Here is an 18,707-nt window from a genome sequence, read left to right as displayed (position 1 = left end):
AAGTGTAATACTTTGTGTGGCCTCCGGAGGCAGAAGCTATACACCCAATTGTCTGGGTCTCCCAATGGAGCGACAAAGAAAAAAAAAAATTATATATATATATAATTTTTTTGTTATATATATAACTTTGCCAGGTGAAGCAGTCACCACACGTCGAGGTGAGGGGTGAATGGGGAGGTTTTGGAGCAGAACTTTCATATCTGCATTACGTCAATGTTACGTATTTCGCCCTTTGCAAAGCATCCATGGAAATCTGGAGCAAATTTCTTTCCATGTGGAATTAGCATTGTTCGCAATAAAATCTGCAGGCAGATTCTGGGCAGAAATGTCTGTTGCAGACCTGCCATGTGTGGACGTGTGAGGCGGGGATTGCCATGTAGGAGATCACCCAACACAACCTCACATGTGCTGCTCCTATGTTCCTGGGTCCGTGTACAATCCCTCCGGACTGTCAGGTGACTCCTCATTAACCCATTAGGGACAAAACATCATAACTGTTTTCCACATCGGCATTCCAGAACATAGGTTGTTATTGTTGCCAGTATGGATGCTTGCAAATTAGTTGGGTGTTTTTTTCCATTCAAGAGGCATCTTGGCGGAAACTTTAAATTTGCATTTAATCTTTGCTATTTTAACCTCTTATTGCAATATATGACATATGGGTGTGACACTCTGTGGAGAGGGCCCAGGAGCTGTGTGTGCACATGGTTGAGGTATTGTCAACATCTGTGTCAAACAGCAGTGACCGGAGCAGAGCTCTGATCGCTGCAGTGAACCGGTTAGACGTTGCCATCAATGTCTGACCGCAGAGAATAAATGGGCCGCTGGCACACAACGGCTTCCTTTGTCACCAGGTCAGCTGGAGGCCTGCTGAAAGCCTCGCTTGCTGCCATCCAGGTCTCCATCATGGGTCAACTACACAGGGGACCGATATTTTCACTATACACAAATCCTGTGGTATTGCATTATAACCTTGCTGCAGTCCTTTCCCAGAAAAATCTATGGGAAATCCAAAATGTTGCGCACACACACTGCGTTCTTTTTTTCCCTACAGGTTTTGCTGCAGAATTTCTGCAACAAAAAGCAGCAGCCAGTCCCTTCTTTTCTGCAGATACCTGCGTTTTTTGCCATAGATAATGGTTAAAAACCGCATGGACCAATCCGCGGAAAAACCGCACCAAACAGCATGCGGATTCCGGGTGCGTTTTTGATGCGGTTTTTCCCACGGGAGCGGAATTCTGCCGGAGGGTGCGGATTTTTCTTAAGAAACACAAATTTCCCAGTGCGCACAGACCCTAAAGGGTTTAAAATGACCCATAAGTGTTGGTGAGATGAAACTTCCAGATTCTGGTGAAGTAAAGGAATCCGCGTTCACCATGCAGATGCCCACCGTGCATGGCTGAGAGTCCCCGGCTTTTGCGCGATCGCCGTCGTGGGACAGACTCGATGCTGGCCGTGGCCTGGATGGGACCGGAGTCTGTGATCAACATGGTGGTTTTTGCAATAATCGCTTCCTTGATCTGCAAAAAACAAAAGAGAAACATCACAATTATGAATATTAGCAGTTTTGCCGCAAACGCGCAATACCTTCATACCGGGAAGAGGTAGGTTAGCTCCATGTCATTAGTTTAAGGAAATGGTCACGGGTGCACGTGGTCAGAGTAAGAGAAAGTCCAAATCCAATCTAACAAGAGAGAAAGAGCCATGGCACAGTCCAACCAGTATTCCAAAGTGCATTTGGTGCAAGTAAAAATAGCAGGGAAAGAGTCGGGTGCAGGCCCTTAGTGGGCGACGGCCGTTTCGCACCTCTTTGTGCTTCAACGGGACCCTTTGAAGCACAAGGAGGTGCGAAACGGCCAGGGGAGAGAGCCGGGTGCAGGCTTCCAGTGGACGATGGCCGTTTCACAGCTCCTTGTGCTTCAACGGGACCCTTTGAAGCACAAGGAGATGCGAAATGGCCGTCACCCACTGGGCACCTGCACCCAGCTCTCTCCCCTGGCCATTTCGCACCTCCTTGTTATTCAACGGGTCCCATTGAAGCACAAGGAGGTGCGAAACGGCCGTCGCCCACTGGGGGCCTGCACCCAGCTCTCTCCCCTGGCCGTTTCGCACCTCCTTGTTATTCAACGGGTCCCGTTGAAGCACAAGGAGGTGAAAAACGGCCGTCGCCCACTGGGGGCCTGCACCCAGCTCTCTCCCCAGGCCGTTTCGCACCACCTTGTTATTCAACGGGGCCCGTTGGACCCGTTGAAGCACAAGGAGGTGCAAAACGGCCGTCGTCCACTAAGGGCCTGCACCCGGCTCTTTCCCTGCACCGAATGAAGTAAATAAAGCACTTTGGAATACTGGATGGATTGTGCTGTGGATTTATCGTTTTATCATGCAGTCACAGGCTACTTAACCCCACTTATGCCCCTTTTTCTTGATTACCCTAAATGTAAACAGTCTGTAACATAGATTTGCACAGGGCCTGTATACACAAAACGGTAGGAGGTTTTAATATCATTACTTGCGAGAGGCTTGTGTGTGGAGAATAAAATCCGAGTGTAACGCGGGCCTAATGAGGAGCATGCAGTCTGTGTACAGCGCCTCATTTACATTATGCTGAGCCCCTCAGCCGCCCCCTCGATAAACCTCCTCCGCAGCGCCCGCACCGACTTTTACTTTGAAGTTGCAAATCAATTTCTTCGTCTTTCAAAACACATTTCATCACCATTTTAAAAAAAAAAAAAAAAAAAAGGGAAAGGAAAAAAGAAAATAAAAAAAATCTTGTTGCCGACACGCCGCCGCTCTACGAGACTGGAGAACCAATGGGAGGCAGCGACGAGGAGCGGGATACAGGTCAAATCCTTTTATCTTGCCAACCCGCGGCTTACTGACCTGTAATAGAGGATTACAACAACCAACATCCCTTCTTTATCCCTTCTCCACACGTTGTTATTCACAGCGCGCCTCGGCATTCACCGTGCCGGCAGAACAGCGCACGCAGCTCCGGAGCTCGCTACTGTGAGATGGGACAAAGTGGATTTCTTTTTTTTATGACATTTACCCCTTATCCTGCAGTCTGCGCTCCTTAGGTCCTGAGCGGGCGTCCAGAGATGTCCCTGGCCTGGGTGTGAATGACTGCCCATCTCTAATTTGGGGGTCCAGAGATACCTTACACTTTCATTTTTTTAACTCTTTGCAGTCAAGAGCGTGACCACTGATGATTAATCTTAAAAAAATGGCGGCCTTAACCAGCAATGTCAATGAAAAAAAAAAAAAAAAAAAAGTAAAAAAAGTTGTGGCGGCTTAAGAGGCGAACGTGGTGCATCATTAAAGGGGTGCCGTGGGATGTTTCAAAAAGCAATCCCCAAAAAGCTTGCGCTGATGTGTACGCAACATGAGACCGCTGATGATTAATCTTAAAAAATGGCGGCCTCAACCAGCAACGTCAATGAAAAACAAAAACAAAAAAAAAAAGTCGCGGCTTAAAAGGTGAACATGGTGCATCATTAAAAGGGTGCCGTGGGATGTTCCAAAAAGCAATCCCGAAAAAGCTTGCGCTGAAGTGTACGCAACATGAGACCGCTGAGGTCAGTCACTGGCTGCAGCGGTCATGTGAACGACAGACGTCATCACAGCAGGACGGGCACGGAGCTCCAGAGCTGGGCGACAGGCGTGGGGCCGGCTGTGATGACGACTACAATGGCGGAAGCAGAACTGACTACACATTTCTGGGGTCCCTATGAATAGGGGGTGGAGGGGGAAGTGGGGGGGTCAGTATCACAGAGGAACATATGTCCTCATGCAGCAGGGTCCCCTCTAGATCCGGGGGCCTGCTGAGACTGCAATATCTTTACATCACCAGTAAATAAGGGGGGGAACAACACCATGATGGAAATTGGCAGTCTCTTCCACTATTTACCAGTAGATGGCGCCCTCAGTCTTCGGCAGGCAGAGGACGGTCGCTCCACAGGCACGTACGCTGTAAATTGCGCTGCGATGTATATCAAGGATTAGTCACTTGGAATTTTAGCAGTGAATAGATTGTGGACTGCAGCAACTACAGAGCTGTAACTGGACAGATGACAAAATCCGGAGCGGCCAAATGACTGTGGTGTATGACAAAGCGCGAGCGTCTAATAGGAAAAGTAATGGCCAAAAAGGCGATAAGTTACAGAAATAATGCATCATGCAAATGACTGAATGTCACGTCTGCAAGAAGTCACATTTATAAAATAAGGAGATTATGAATTTGCATCTGCAGCCAAAGCTGCGAGGGCCAAGCTCCAGTATATACAGCCACCTACAGGGTATATTATTGTATACCGGGGGTGCGGAACATTTTTGCAACCATTTGGATATTTATAACCTCATCCGTGACTTTACAAAATTGTCAAATATAATTTATCCTGATTTATTTGGACAAACATTAAAATTCTCTTGCACCCCCTGAGCTCGCCCTAATGTGGTGTCTGGAGCCGCTTCTCTATGGGGAGACGTGGGATGTCAGGTGGGATCAGGATGGTAATATTTCCCTGCTCCGGGCTGGAGCGCAGGAGAAGCTTTCAGATAAGTATTGTACAGAACTCGCAGCAGTGAGTTGTAAGCACAGATGTATATTACACTGCAGCTCTCCTCACAGCGGGACATTCATCCCGCAGGAGGCTGCTGTCTACACGCATCCCGCAGGAGGCTGCTGTCTACACGCATCCCGCAGGAGGCTGCTGTCTACACGCATCCCGCAGGAGGCTGCTGTCTACACGCATCCCGCAGGAGACTGCTGTCTACACGCATCCCGCAGGAGACTGCTGTCTACACGCATCCCGCAGGAGACTGCTGTCTACACGCATCCCGCAGGAGACTGCTGTCTACACGCATCCCGCAGGAGACTGCTGTCTACACGCATCCCGCAGGAGACTGCTGTCTACACGCATCCCGCAGGAGACTGCTGTCTACACGCATCCCGCAGGAGACTGCTGTCTACACGCATCCCGCAGGAGACTGCTGTCTACACGCATCCCGCAGGAGACTGCTGTCTACACGCATCCCGCAGGAGACTGCTGTCTACACGCATCCCGCAGGAGACTGCTGTCTACACGCATCCCGCAGGAGACTGCTGTCTACACGCATCCCGCAGGAGACTGCTGTCTACACGCATCCCGCAGGAGACTGCTGTCTACACGCATCCCGCAGGAGACTGCTGTCTACACGCATCCCGCAGGAGACTGCTGTCTACACGCATCCCGCAGGAGACTGCTGTCTACACGCATCCCGCAGGAGACTGCTGTCTACACGCATCCCGCAGGAGACTGCTGTCTACACGCATCCCGCAGGAGACTGCTGTCTACACGCATCCCGCAGGAGACTGCTGTCTACACGCATCCCGCAGGAGACTGCTGTCTACACGCATCCCGCAGGAGACTGCTGTCTACACGCATCCCGCAGGAGACTGCTGTCTACACGCATCCCGCAGGAGACTGCTGTCTACACGCATCCCGCAGGAGACTGCTGTCTACACGCATCCCGCAGGAGACTGCTGTCTACACGCATCCCGCAGGAGACTGCTGTCTACACGCATCCCGCAGGAGACTGCTGTCTACACGCATCCCGCAGGAGACTGCTGTCTACACGCATCCCGCAGGAGACTGCTGTCTACACGCATCCCGCAGGAGACTGCTGTCTACACGCATCCCGCAGGAGACTGCTGTCTACACGCATCCCGCAGGAGACTGCTGTCTACACGCATCCCGCAGGAGACTGCTGTCTACACGCATCCCGCAGGAGACTGCTGTCTACACGCATCCCGCAGGAGACTGCTGTCTATACGCATCCCGCAGGAGACTGCTGTCTATACACATCCCGCAGGAGACTGCTGTCTATACGCATCCCGCAGGAGACTGCTGTCTATACGCATCCCGCAGGAGACTGCTGTCTATACAGCAGACAGCGACAACATACATACAGCTTCACGCTACAATGCTAACAATAAATAAGAGAACTCTGGTATTGCATTACTGCTATAGGAATATTTGAAAGAAAAAAAAAAAATTTAGCTTATGTATTGGCCAATGCATGTGAGCTCGGTCACCACGGCAAGGTAATCTCTGTATGCTGGAAACCTAACTTGAAATGACACTATCTGGGTTAAAAACCTCAATGTCTGGGCAGCTAGATGCTCAGTCTGAAAAAGCTGCACTATAAATATATCAAAAAGACTGAGCCTCACATCCAACATCCCTGCCGTGGTGACTGGGCTCACATGCATTGGCCAATACATAAGCTAAAAAAAGAGAATTTTGTTACTTACCATAAATTCTTTTTCTTATAGTTCCGTAATGGGAGACCCAGACCATGGGTGTTTAGCTTCTGCCTCCGGAGGACACACAAAGTACTACACTTAAAAGTGTAGCTCCTCCCTCTGAGCTTATACACCCCCTGGTAGCCAGTCCTAGCCAGTTTAGTGCAAAAGCTGAAGGAGAATAGCCACCCACAAGTAGAACCGAGTAAGAACCGGAACAACCGGAGACTCTGTCCATGACAACAGCCGGTGATAACACACGGAACAAGAAAATTGGCAACAGGGAGGGAGCTGGGTCTCCCTATACGGAACTATAAGAAAAAGAATTTACGGTAAGTAACAAAATTCTTTTTCTTTATCGTTCCTTTGGGAGACCCAGACCATGGGACGTTCCAAAGCTGTCCCTGGGTGGGAATAAACAGAAAACTAAGAAGTAGGCAGAACCTAACTTCACAAGTGGGCGACAGCCGCCTGAAGGATGCGTCTGCCCAAGCTCGCATCTGCCGAAGCATGAGCATGCACTTGGTAGTGCTTCGAAAAGGTATGCAGGCTAGTCCAAGTGGCAGCCTGACAGACTTGCTGAGCCGTAGCCTGGTGCCTGAAAGCCCAAGAGGCACAGCTCTGGTCGAGTGTGCTTTGATCCCCGGCGGGGGAGGCACCTGAGAACATTGATAGGCGTCCGAAATGGTCGATCTAATCCAACGAGCTAAGGTCGGCTTAGAAGCAGACAGGCCCTTGCGCCGACCTGTGGTTAGCACAAAAAGAGAGGTGCACCGCCTAAGCGCAGCGGTGCGAGACACATAAATCCGGAGAGCACGCACCAGATCTAGAGTATGCAGCGCTTTCTCAAAGCGATGAACAGGGGCCGGACAAAAGGAAGGCAAGGAAATATCCTGGTTAAGGTGGAAGGGAGAGACCACCTTAGAAAGAAAGTCCGGGGTCGGACGGAGAACTACCTTGTCTTGGTGAAAAAACAAAAAAAGGTGACTCCGAGGAGAGCGCAGCCAAATCAGAGACTCTCCTGAGAGAAGTTATGGCAACTAGAAAGGCCACCTTTTGAGAAAGACGATACAAAGAAACCTCCCTAAGAGGCTCAAAGGGGGGTTTCTGCAATACCGTGAGGACCAAGTTAAGGTCCCAGGGATCCAAGGGCCGCCGATAAGGCGGAATGATGTGAGACGCGCCTTGCATGAAGGTGCGGATCTGAGCCAGCCGGGCGAGATGCCGCTGGAACAGAACTGATAGAGCTGAGACTTGTCCCTTGAGAGAGTTGAGGGACAGTCCCAGCTGCAGACCGGACTGTAGAAAAGACAGAAGGGTCGGCAACGAGAATGGCCAAGAAGAATGGCCGGAAGAGCGACACCAGGACAGGAAAATTTTCCAAGTCCTATGATAGATCTTGACGGAGGAAGACTTACGGGCCCGAGTCATAGTGGAGATGACTTCAGGAAGAATACCAGAAGCCGTCAAAATCCAGGACTCAAGAGCCACGCCGTCAATTTGAGTGCCGCAGAATTCGGGCGGAAAAACGGACCTTGCGAGAGCAGGTCTGGACGGTCCGGAAGATGCCACGGCATCTCCACGGACAGTTGGAGCAGGTCCGGATACCAAGCTCGCCTGGGCCAGTCCGGTGCAATGAGGATGACTCGACGGCCCTCCATTCTGCTCTTGCGCAGGACTCTGGGCAAGAGAGCTAGAGGGGGAAACACGTAGGACAGACGAAACTGGCACCAGTCTTGAACCAGAGCGTCCGCGGCGAAGGCCTGAGGATCGTGGGAGCGAGCCACGTAAACCGGAACCTTGTTGTTGTGACGGGATGCTATTAGGTCCACGTCCGGAGTGCCCCATTTGCGGCAGATTGACTGAAACACTGCCGGGTGCAGAGACCACTCGCCACCGTCCACGGATTGACGGCTGAGATAATCTGCCTCCCAGTTTTCTACGCCAGGGATGTGGACTGCAGATATGGTGGACTTGGAGTCCTCCGCCCATTGAAGAATGCGTTGGACCTCCAACATTGCCAGGCGGCTGCGTGTCCCGCCTTGGTGATTGATGTAGGCAACCGCTGTCGCGTTGTCTGACTGGACTCTGATGTGCCTGCCCGCCAACAGGTGGTGAAAGGCTAGGAGAGCTAGAAGCACAGCTCTGGTTTCCAGCACATTGATTGAAAGGGCTGACTCGGACGGAGTCCAAGTGCCCTGAGCTCTGTGGTGGAGATGTACCGCTCCCCAGCCGGATAGGCTGGCATCCGTGGTGAGAATCACCCAGGACGGAGCCAGAAAGGAGCGCCCTTGGGACAGGGAGAGGGGTCGAAGCCACCACTGAAGAGAGGTCTTGGTCCGTGGCGGCAGAGCCACTAACCTCTGTAAGGAGGAAGGCCGCTTGTCCCAACAGCGGAGAATGTCCAGCTGCAGAGGACGCAGATGGAACTGGGCAAAGGGAACCGCCTCCATGGAAGCCACCATTTGACCCAGCACCTGCATCAGGCGCCAGAAGGAATAACGGCGGGGCCTCAGGAGAGAGCGAACCGCTAGCCGGAGAGACTGCTGTTTGATTAAGGGCAATTTCACAAGTGCCGGCAAAGTCTCGAACTGCATCCCTAGGTACGTGAGACTCTGGGTCGGAGTCAGGGTGGACTTGGGAAGATTGACAATCCACCCGAATTGGGCTAGGGTGGCGAGAGTGAGCGAAACATTCCGCTGACAGTCTGCGCTGGATGGACCCTTGACCAGAATGTCGTCCAGATAAGGAAGCACTGCTAACCCCTGGAGGTGCAGGACCGCAATCACTGCCGCCATGACCTTGGTGAATACCCGAGGGGCCGTGGCTAACCCGAAGGGGAGAGCCACGAATTGGAAATGATCCTCTCCTGTCGCAAAACGTAACCAACGCTGGTGTGAAACTGCAATTGGCACATGCAGATAGGCATCTCTGATGTCGATGGACGCCAGGAACTCCCCTTGGGTCATTGAGGCAATGACTGATCGCAGAGACTCCATGCGAAAATGCCGCACCTGAACATGCTTGTTGAGAAGCTTGAGATCCAGGATGGGCCGGAAGGAACCGTCCTTTTTTGGAACTAGGAAGAGATTTGAGTAAAAACCTCTGAACCGTTCCTGAGCGGGAACTGGGACAATCACTCCGTTTGCCTGCAAGGACGCCACGGCCTGCGAGAAGCAGGGCTGTGGAGTCGGAGTCGGAGTCGTGGAGTCGGAGTCGGAGCTCATTTTGGTGGAGTCGGAGTCGGAGTCGGTATAAAATGCACCGACTCCGACTCCTAAAATATATAATAAATTGGGGACAGGAGTGCAATGCAGAATGTGCTGAATATTTTACTAAATAATAACATTTAGTATAATGCTTATATTTAAGTGAAAAATTTATTGTAGTACAATGTGAACATCAGACATTTAATTGTTTTTATGATACAATAATCAAGATATTTGGATAGAACATAAAATATTTATTGGAATACAACTTTAGAACACAAAAAACTAATAAATTGTAAATATGTAAAATATATATATATATATATATATATATATATATATATATATATATATATATATATATATATATATATATATATATATATATATATATATACAGTGTATATACACACACAAGATATATATGTAATCTACTGTATATTACAGTGTATTACATATTTACAATTTATTACAGTTTTTTGTGTTCTAAAGTTGTATTCCAATAAATATATTTTATGTTCTATCCAAATATCTTGATTATTGTATCATAAAAATTATTAAATGTCTGATGTTCACATACACATATTCATGTACTACAATAAATTTTTCACCTAACTATAAGCAATATATGTAGGAGTCGGAGCCGGAGTCGGAGTCGGAGCCGGAGTCGGAGTCGGTGCAAGAGAATTTGAGGAGTCGGAGTCGGAGTCGAAGGTTTGGCTTACCGACTCCACAGCCCTGGCGAGAAGGCGGCGGGCTTGGAGCAGGGGGGAGTTGAGAGAAAAAATCTGTTTGGAGGGCTGGAAGAGAATTCTATCCTGTAGCCGTGAGATATGATGTCTCTCACCCACTGATCGGAGACTTGCTTTAACCAAGCGTCGCCAAAGTGGGAGAGCCTGCCACCGACTAAGGACGTGGCTGGAGCGGGCCGAGAGTCATGAGGAAGCCGCCTTAGTGGCAGAACCTCCTGCGGTCTCCTGCGGACGCGCTTTTGGGCGCCAGTTGGATTTCTGGTCCTTAGCGGAGTTAGTGGACGAGGCGGAAGGCTTAGAGGACGACCAGTTGGAGGAACGAAAGGAACGAAACCTCGATTGATTCCTACCCTGGGCGGGTTTCCTGGTCTTAGTTTGTGGCATGGAAGTACTCTTCCCGCCAGTAGCTTCTTTAATGATTTCATCCAGCTGTTCACCAAACAGCCGTGAACCAGCAAAAGGAAGCCCAGCAAGAAACTTCTTGGAAGAAGCATCTGCCTTCCACTCTCGAAGCCACAAAATCCTGCGGATAGCGAGGGAATTAGCCGAAGCCACCGCAGTGCGGTGAGCAGCCTCCAGCATGGCATAGGATGAAAAAGCTGAAGCCTGAGCAGTTAAGGCAACCATCTCAGGCATAGATTCCCTGGCGAGGGAATGCATCTCCTCTAGAGAAGCAGAGATGGCTTTGAGAGCCCACACTGCTGCAAAAGTCGGGGAAAACGCGGCCCCCACAGCTTCATACACAGATTTGGCCAGAAGGTCAATCTGACGGTCAGTGGAATCCTTAAGTGAGGTGCCGTCAGCCACCGACACAACGGTCCGGGCTGATAGCCTAGACACCGGAGGGTCTACCTTTGGGGAGTGAGACCACTCCTTGACCACCTCAGGTGGAAAGGGAAACCGGTCATCAGAACCACGCTTTAGAAAGCGTTTGTCAGGACAGGCCCTGGGTTTGGTCACAGCGGTCTGAAAACTGGAGTGGTTAAAGAACACACTCTTCACTCTCTTAGGCGAGGTAAACTGATGTTTTTCTGCCAAAGAGAGTTGCTCCTCTGACACTGGCGGATTGAGATCCAGCACAGAATTAATAGAAGCAATCAAATCACTAAGATCTGAGTCACCCTCAGAGAAATCGATGGGATACATAGCCTCCGAGCCCCCAGTGAGAGCATCCTCCTCATCTTGAGAGTCAGCTCTTGAGACAGAGCCGTGGGATGGGGAGGGGGAGGAAACCCTGCGCCTTCTCTTAGAAGGACGGGGTCTGGGATCAGATGATGAATCCTCTGTGAGCTCTGATGGACGGAGGTCAGAGGATAGGAGTCCTCTGTCAAGAGTATTAGAGGCACCCTGTGAGGGGGGCTGATGCATATTCAAAGTCCTGGACAAAAGTCCCATGGACTCAGCAAATGACTGGGATATGGACCTAGAGAAGGACTCTACCCAGGCCGGGGGTTCAGCCACAGGTGCAGCAGCAGCCTGAGAGACCACTGGGGGTGAGACTCCAGGCTGTGGCACCGCCAAGTTAGAGCAACCATCACAGTGTGGATAAATGCTCGGTTCATGCAGCGGGAGCTTACATGCAGTGCATGCAGAATAAAGCTCTGGAGCCTGCTCCTTGTGTGAGACATGCTGCTGGAGTGGGGGCTTTGCAGAGAATGAACCCCAGGGAGAATATACAGAGGTCCACAACCGGAGACCGGCTGTGGCTTACCAGACCGCTGAGCGCGGTGTTGTGTGCCCTCCAGATCCCGAAGCCCGGTCCCCCAGAGCGCAGCACCTCAGCAGAGATGCAGAATGCAGGATGTCCCAGGGCAGAGTGAACTCTGCCTGAGAAATAGCCCCCGGAGCGAAGAGAGGGGGCGGGACTAGGGGCGTTCCTATAAAAGAGCGGGAACTGGAGGGCTATGGAGACCTGCCGGGAAGGAGGGACACCCCAGCAGTGGGGAGTGTTCCTCCCCTGTGTAGAACGGCCGCCGGGAGGAGCCGAACCTGTCCCTCTGCATGAGTGACATGCGAGGGCAGGAAAACGAAACTAGGCCTCCGGCGAAGCCGGGGCCTAAAGTTAAGCGGCGAGGCCGACAAGCAGGCACCATCGGCGCGGTTCTCAGGCAAAAGCTGGAGAACCCGCCGGAAAAGTTAAAAACAATCACATACAGCATACTCTCCCCTTACAATAAAGAACCGGGGCCCCCAACATAAACGTCTCAGGTACTTAGCTGCTGAGACGCAGGGCCATGTCCCTGGGGATGAGTGCTCCGGTCCAACAGAATCCTCAAGGGGCTGTGGATGGAGACCGGACTCCTGCCAGGCATGGAGACCGTGCTGGCTCCCACTTCAAGCCAGAGCCCAGAAGGGATGGTGAAGGAGCGCGGCATGTAAGGCTGCAGCCTTGGAAATCAACCTTAACAACACCGCCGACACAGTGGGGTGAGAAGGGACATGCCGGAAGTCCAGACATGGACCCGCTTTTCTTCAAACTCTTTCCAAAAGTCAAACAATCAGATGAGAATGCATGTGTGGATGTATGACCTCCTGACACAAAGCGATAAACTGGCTAGGACTGGCTACCAGGGGGGGTGTATAAGCTCAGAGGGAGGAGCTACACTTTTAAGTGTAGTACTTTGTGTGTCCTCCGGAGGCAGAAGCTAAACACCCATGGTCTGAATCTCCCAAAGGAACGATAAAGAAAAATCTTTTTTTGAAATATTCTTATAGCAGTAATGCAATGCCAGAGATCCCTTCATTTATTGTTAGCATTTTAGAGTGCAGCTGTATGTATTTTGTAGTTGTGCGGTTTCAGCTAGCACCTGTTCACACCTGTTGGATGTGCGTCTGTTGATATATTTATAGGAGATAGTGAGACTGCTGTATACATCACAGACAGCGAGACTGCAGTATGCACAAACAATAGCAGACAATTGGATATACACAACATAGGAGACTGTAAAACTGCTGTATATACATCATACAAGAGACAAGTCTGATGTATATACATCACATAGGAAACAGACTGCTGTAGATACATCTCATAGACCCAGAGTCTGTTGTAGATACATCACAGACCCAGAGACTGCTGTATACACACACACTGCTGTATACACATCACATAGGAGACAGACTGCTGTACACTGGCAAGCAAAAGGGTAACAATGTTTTGATTTTTCACCATCCACTACAGCTTAGTACTTTACCATCATTTTATAGATAATCTGGGCCATAACACAAATTTTACTTTCTGCTATTTAGCATATAATTAGTTATGCAGATTCTCGTCATGTCACTGCAATTGTTACTGTTTTGCTCTTGGTTGTGAAAAAATATTTTTCTTAATGTATACTACAAATTACAACCTGTTCTCGCATTCCCTAATAATAGCTCAGTGTGTTATTAGGTTGATTCCCAAGTGAAAGGCACTAGTTCGAACAGAGGAGCCGCCGTGAAGAAGATTTCCCAAGAAAAGAGAATCCGCATCATCCAGCTCATGGATTGCGATCTCTCGAGCAAGAAAATTGCCAAACTGCATCATATGAGGCCATGACAGTTGGAAGAATAAGAAATAAAGTCCATCCATCCATTCAGAAGCCAAGAGGAGACATCTAGGCAAGATATCGGAGTCAACAAGTCGTCTCATCACAAGGTCTATCAGATCTGGTGACACCCGGCAGTGGAGGCGGCTCGTCTGCTCCATAATAGTGACATCACAGACGTCCATGCAAACACCGAGCGACGCGCGTCACACAAGTCTGGAATGGTGGCCCGAAAAAAGAGAATTTTGTTTACTTACCGTAAATTCTTTGTCTTATAGTTCCGACATGGGAGACCCAGACCATGGGTGTATAGCTTCTGCCTCCGGAGAACACACAAAGTACTACACTAAAAGTGTAGCTCCTCCCTCCGAGCATATACACCCCCTGGATGACAAATCTAACCAGTTTAGTGCAAAAGCTGAAGGAGGACATCCACCCACAAGTAGAGATAGAGTAAAACCCGGAATAACCGGAACCTCTGTCTACAACAACAGCCAGTGAAAAACACACGGAGCAAGAACTGCCAACAGGCAACAGGGAGGGAGCTGGGTCTCCCATGTCGGAACTATAAGAAAAAGAATTTACGGTAAGTAAACAAAATGCTCTTTCTTCATCGTTACTTATGGGAGACCCAGACCATGGGACGTCTCAAAGCAGTCCATGGGTGGGAAATAAACAGAAACTGAGAAGTAGGCAAAACCTAACTTCACAAATGGGCAACAGCCGCCTGAAGGATGCGTCTGCCCAAGCTCGCATCTGCCGAAGCATGAGCATGCACTTGGTAGTGCTTCGAAAAGGTTGTGCAGACTAGACCAAGTGGCAGCCTGACAGACTTGCTGAGCCGTAGGCTGGTGCCTGAAAGCCCAAGAGGCACCGACCGCTCTGGTCGAGTGCGCCTTAATCCCTGGCGGTGGAGGCACCCGAGAACATTGGTAGGCATCGGATATGGCCGACCTAATCCAACGAGCTAGGGTCGGTTTAGAAGCCGAGAGACCCTTGCGCTGACCCGTGGTTAGCACAAAAAGAGAGGTGCACCGCCTAAGAGCGGCGGTGCGTGACACATAGATCCGGAGCGCCCGCACCAAATCCAAGGTATGCAACGCTTTCTCAAAGCGACGTACAGGGGCCGGACAAAGGGAAGGCAATGAAATGTCCTGGTTAAGGTGGAAAGGAGACACCACCTTAGGGAGAAAGTCCGGAGTCGGACAGAGAACCACCTTGTCTTGGTGAAAAACCAAAAAGGGTGACTCCGAAGAAAGCGCAGCCAAATCAGAGACTCTCCTGAGAGAAGTTATGGCCACCAGAAAGACCACTTTCTGTGAAAGTCGAAACAAAGAAACCTCCCTGAGAGGCTCAAAGGGGGGTTTCTGTAAGGCCATGAGGACCAGATTAAGGTCCCAGGGATCCAAAGGCCGCCGGTAAGGAGGAATGATATGAGATGCGCCCTGCATGAAGGTGCGCACCTGAGCCAGTCGGGCGATACGCCGCTGGAACAACACTGACAGAGCCGAGACCTGTCCCTTGAGGGAATTGAGGGATAGTCCTAGCTGCAGACCGGACTGTAGAAAGGACAGGATGGTTGGCAAAGAAAACGGCCAAGGAGCATGGCCGGAAGAGCGACACCAGGACAGGAAAATCCTCCAAGTCCTGTGGTAAATCCTGGCCGAGGAAGACTTCCGAGCCTGAGTCATAGTGGAGATGACCTCGGAAGGAATGCCTGAAGCCGTCAGGATCCAGGACTCAAGAGCCACGCCGTCAATCTGAGAGCCGCAGAATTCTGGCGGAAAAACGGACCTTGAGAGAGAAGGTCTGGGCGGTCCGGGAGATGCCACGGCATTTCTACGGACAGACGGAGCAGGTCTGGGTACCAAGCTCGCCTGGGCCAGTCTGGAGCAATGATTATGACCCGACGGCCCTCCATTCGGATCTTGCGCAGGACCCTGGGCAAGAGAGCTAGAGGGGGAAACACGTAGGCCAGACGGAACTGGAACCAATCCTGAACCAGCGCGTCCGCTGCCAAGGCCTGAGGATCGTGGGAGCGAGCCACGTAAACCAGGACCTTGTTGTTGTGCCGGGATGCCATTAGATCCACTTCTGGAGTGCCCCACTTGCGGCAGATTGACCGGAACACTGCCGGATGCAGGGCCCACTCGCCGCTGTCCACGGTTTGACGGCTGAGATAATCGGCCTCCCAGTTTTCTACGCCTGGGATGTGGACTGCGGATATGGTGGACCTGGAGTCCTCCGTCCACTGAAGGATGCGTTGAACCTACAACATCGCCAGGCGGCTGCGAGTCCCGCCCTGGTGATTGATGTAGGCAACTGCTGTCGCGTTGTCCGACTGGACTCGAATGTGCTTGCCCGCCAACAGGTGGTGAAAGGCTACGAGAGCTAGGAGTACAGCCCTGATTTCCAGCACATTGATCGAGAGGGCTGATTCGGACGGAGTCCAAGTGCCCTGTGCTCGGTGGTGAAGAAATACTGCTCCCCAGCCGGAGAGACTGGCGTCCGTGGTGAGGATCACCCAGGACGGAGTCAGGAAGGAGCGTCCCTGAGACAGAGAGAGGGGCCGAAGCCACCACTGAAGAGAGCTCCTGGTCTGTGGCGACAGAGCCACTAGCCTGTGCAAAGAAGAGGTCCGCTTGTCCCAAAAGCGGAGAATGTCCAGCTGCAGAGGACGCAGATGGAACTGAGCAAAGGGAACAGCCTCCATTGACGCCACCATCTGACCCAGCACCTGCATGAGGTGCCTGATGGAATGACGGCGGGGCTTCAACAGAGAACGCACCGCCAGAAGAAGGGACTGCTGTTTGACTAAGGGCAGCTTCACAAGTGCCGGCAGAGTCTCGAATTGCATCCCTAGGTACGTAAGTTTCTGGGTCGGGGTCAGAGTGGACTTGGGCAGATTGACAAGCCACCCGAAATAAACAAGCGTGGCGAGAGTGAGCGAGACACTCCGCTGACAGTCTGCACTGGATGAGGCCTTGACTAGAAGGTCGTCCAGGTAAGGGATTACTGCCAACCCCTGGAGATGCAGAACCGCAACCACTGCTGCCATGACCTTGGTGAATACACAAGGGGCCGTGGCTAACCCGAAGGGGAGAGCCACGAATTGGAAATGTTCCTCTCCGATTGCAAAACGTAGCCAACGCTGGTGTGAAACTGCAATTGGCACATGCAGATAGGCATCTCTGATGTCGATGGATGCTAGAAAATCTCCTTGGGTCATTGAGGCAATGACCGATCGCAGAGATTCCATGCGAAAGTGCCGCACCTGAACATGCTTGTTGAGAAGCTTGAGATCCAGGATGGGTCGGAAGGAACCGTCCTTCTTGGGGACTAGGAAGAGGTTTGAGTAGAAACCTCTGAACCGTTCCCGGGCGGGAACCGGAACGATTACTCCGTTGGCCTGCAAGGATGCCACGGCCTGTGAGAAGGCGGCGGCTTTGGAGCAGGGGGGACTGGACAGAAAAAATCTGTTTGGCGGGCTGGAAGAAAATTCTATCCTGTAGCCGTGGGAGATGATATCCCGCACCCACTGATCGGAGACGTGTTGAAACCACACGTCGCCAAAGTGGGAGAGCCTGCCACCGACAAAGGACGTTGCTGGTGCAGCCAGATAGTCAAGAGGAGGCTGCCTTAGTGGCAACGGCTCCTCCGTTCTTCTGAGGACGCGGCTTTGCGCGCCAGCTGGGTTTTCGATCCTTGGCTGAGTTAGTGGACGAAGCTGAGGGCTTAGAGGATGACCAGTTAGAGGAACGAAAGGAACGAAACCTCGACTGGTTCCTGCCCTGGACAGGCTTCCTGGTTTTAGTTTGTGGCAAGGAAGTACTCTTCCCGCCAGTAGCTTCCTTAATAATTTCATCCAGTTGTTCACCGAACAGCCGGGACCCAGCAAAGGGGAGCCCAGCAAGGTACTTCTTGGAAGAAGCGTCTGCTTTCCATTCTCGAAGCCACAAGATCCTGCGGATCGCGAGTGAATTAGCGGAAGCCACCGCCGTGCGGTGAGAAGCCTCCAGAATGGCAGACATGGCATAGGATGAAAAAGCCGAAGCCTGGGAAGTTAAGGCAACCATCTCGGGTATAGAGTCCCTGGCGAGGGAATGTATCTCCGCCAGCGAAGCAGAGACTGCCTTAAGAGCCCACACTGCTGCAAAGGACGGGGAGAACGAAGCCCCTGCCGCCTCATATAAAGATTTGGCCAGGTCAACCTGGCGGTCAGTGGGATCCTTAAGTGAGGTGCCATCGGCCACAGATACAACTGTCCGGGCTGAGATTCTAGACACCGGAGGATCCACCTTTGGTGACTGAGCCCACTCCTTGACCACTTCTGGTGGAAAGGGAAAACGGTCATCAGAACTACGCTTTGGGAAGTGTTTGTCAGGACAGGCCCTGGGCTTGGTCACAGTGGCCTGAAAACTGGAGTGGTTAAAGAACATACTCCTTGCTCTCTTAGGTGAGGTAAACTGGTGTTTTTCTACCAGAGAGGCTTGGTCCTCTGACACTGGTGGATTGAGGTTCAGTACGGAGTTAATGGACGCAATCAAGTCACTAACATCCGCATCACCCTCGGATAGATCAATGGGGTACATAGAGGTAGCGTCCGAGCCCACAGTAAAGGCATCCTCCTCGCCCTGCAATTCAGCTCGTGAATCAGAGCCGTGGGACGAGGAGGGAGAAGAGTCCCTGCGTCTCAGTTTAGGAGGACGGGGTCCGGGAACAGATAAAAAATCCTCTGTGAGCTCTGCAGAGCGAGTAGGAACAGCAGAGGCGCCCTGAGAAGGGGGCTGATGCATGGTCAGCAGAGTCCGGGACAACTGTCCCATGGAGTCGGCAAAGGACTGTGAGATAGCTTTAGAAAACGATGCTACCCAAGCCGGGGGTTCAGCCACCGGGGCTGGAGCAGCCGGAGAGACCCCTGGGGAGGCTCCAGGCT

The 18,707-nt window shown here is 51.4% G+C and overlaps 1 protein-coding gene across 3 annotated transcripts in view; it reads right to left on the bottom strand.

Annotated features, from left to right (window-relative positions):
• The window catches only part of LOC142245819 (rac GTPase-activating protein 1-like), a 126,465-nt gene that overhangs the window by 65,737 nt on the left and 42,021 nt on the right, over nucleotides 1-18,707 (bottom strand). For all 3 annotated transcript variants that reach the window (XM_075318788.1, XM_075318789.1, XM_075318790.1), the window contains exon 8: nucleotides 1,391-1,520. In XM_075318788.1, coding sequence (XP_075174903.1) covers nucleotides 1,391-1,520 — 130 coding nt within the window. The remainder of the gene's footprint in view (nucleotides 1-1,390; nucleotides 1,521-18,707) is intronic.

The sequence above is a fragment of the Anomaloglossus baeobatrachus genome, chromosome 7 (assembly GCF_048569485.1).
Source record: "Anomaloglossus baeobatrachus isolate aAnoBae1 chromosome 7, aAnoBae1.hap1, whole genome shotgun sequence".
NCBI classification, from domain to species: Eukaryota; Metazoa; Chordata; class Amphibia; order Anura; family Aromobatidae; genus Anomaloglossus; species Anomaloglossus baeobatrachus.
The sequence above is the reverse complement of the archived record's forward strand: the minus strand, read 5'-3'. Positions and strand labels throughout refer to the sequence as shown.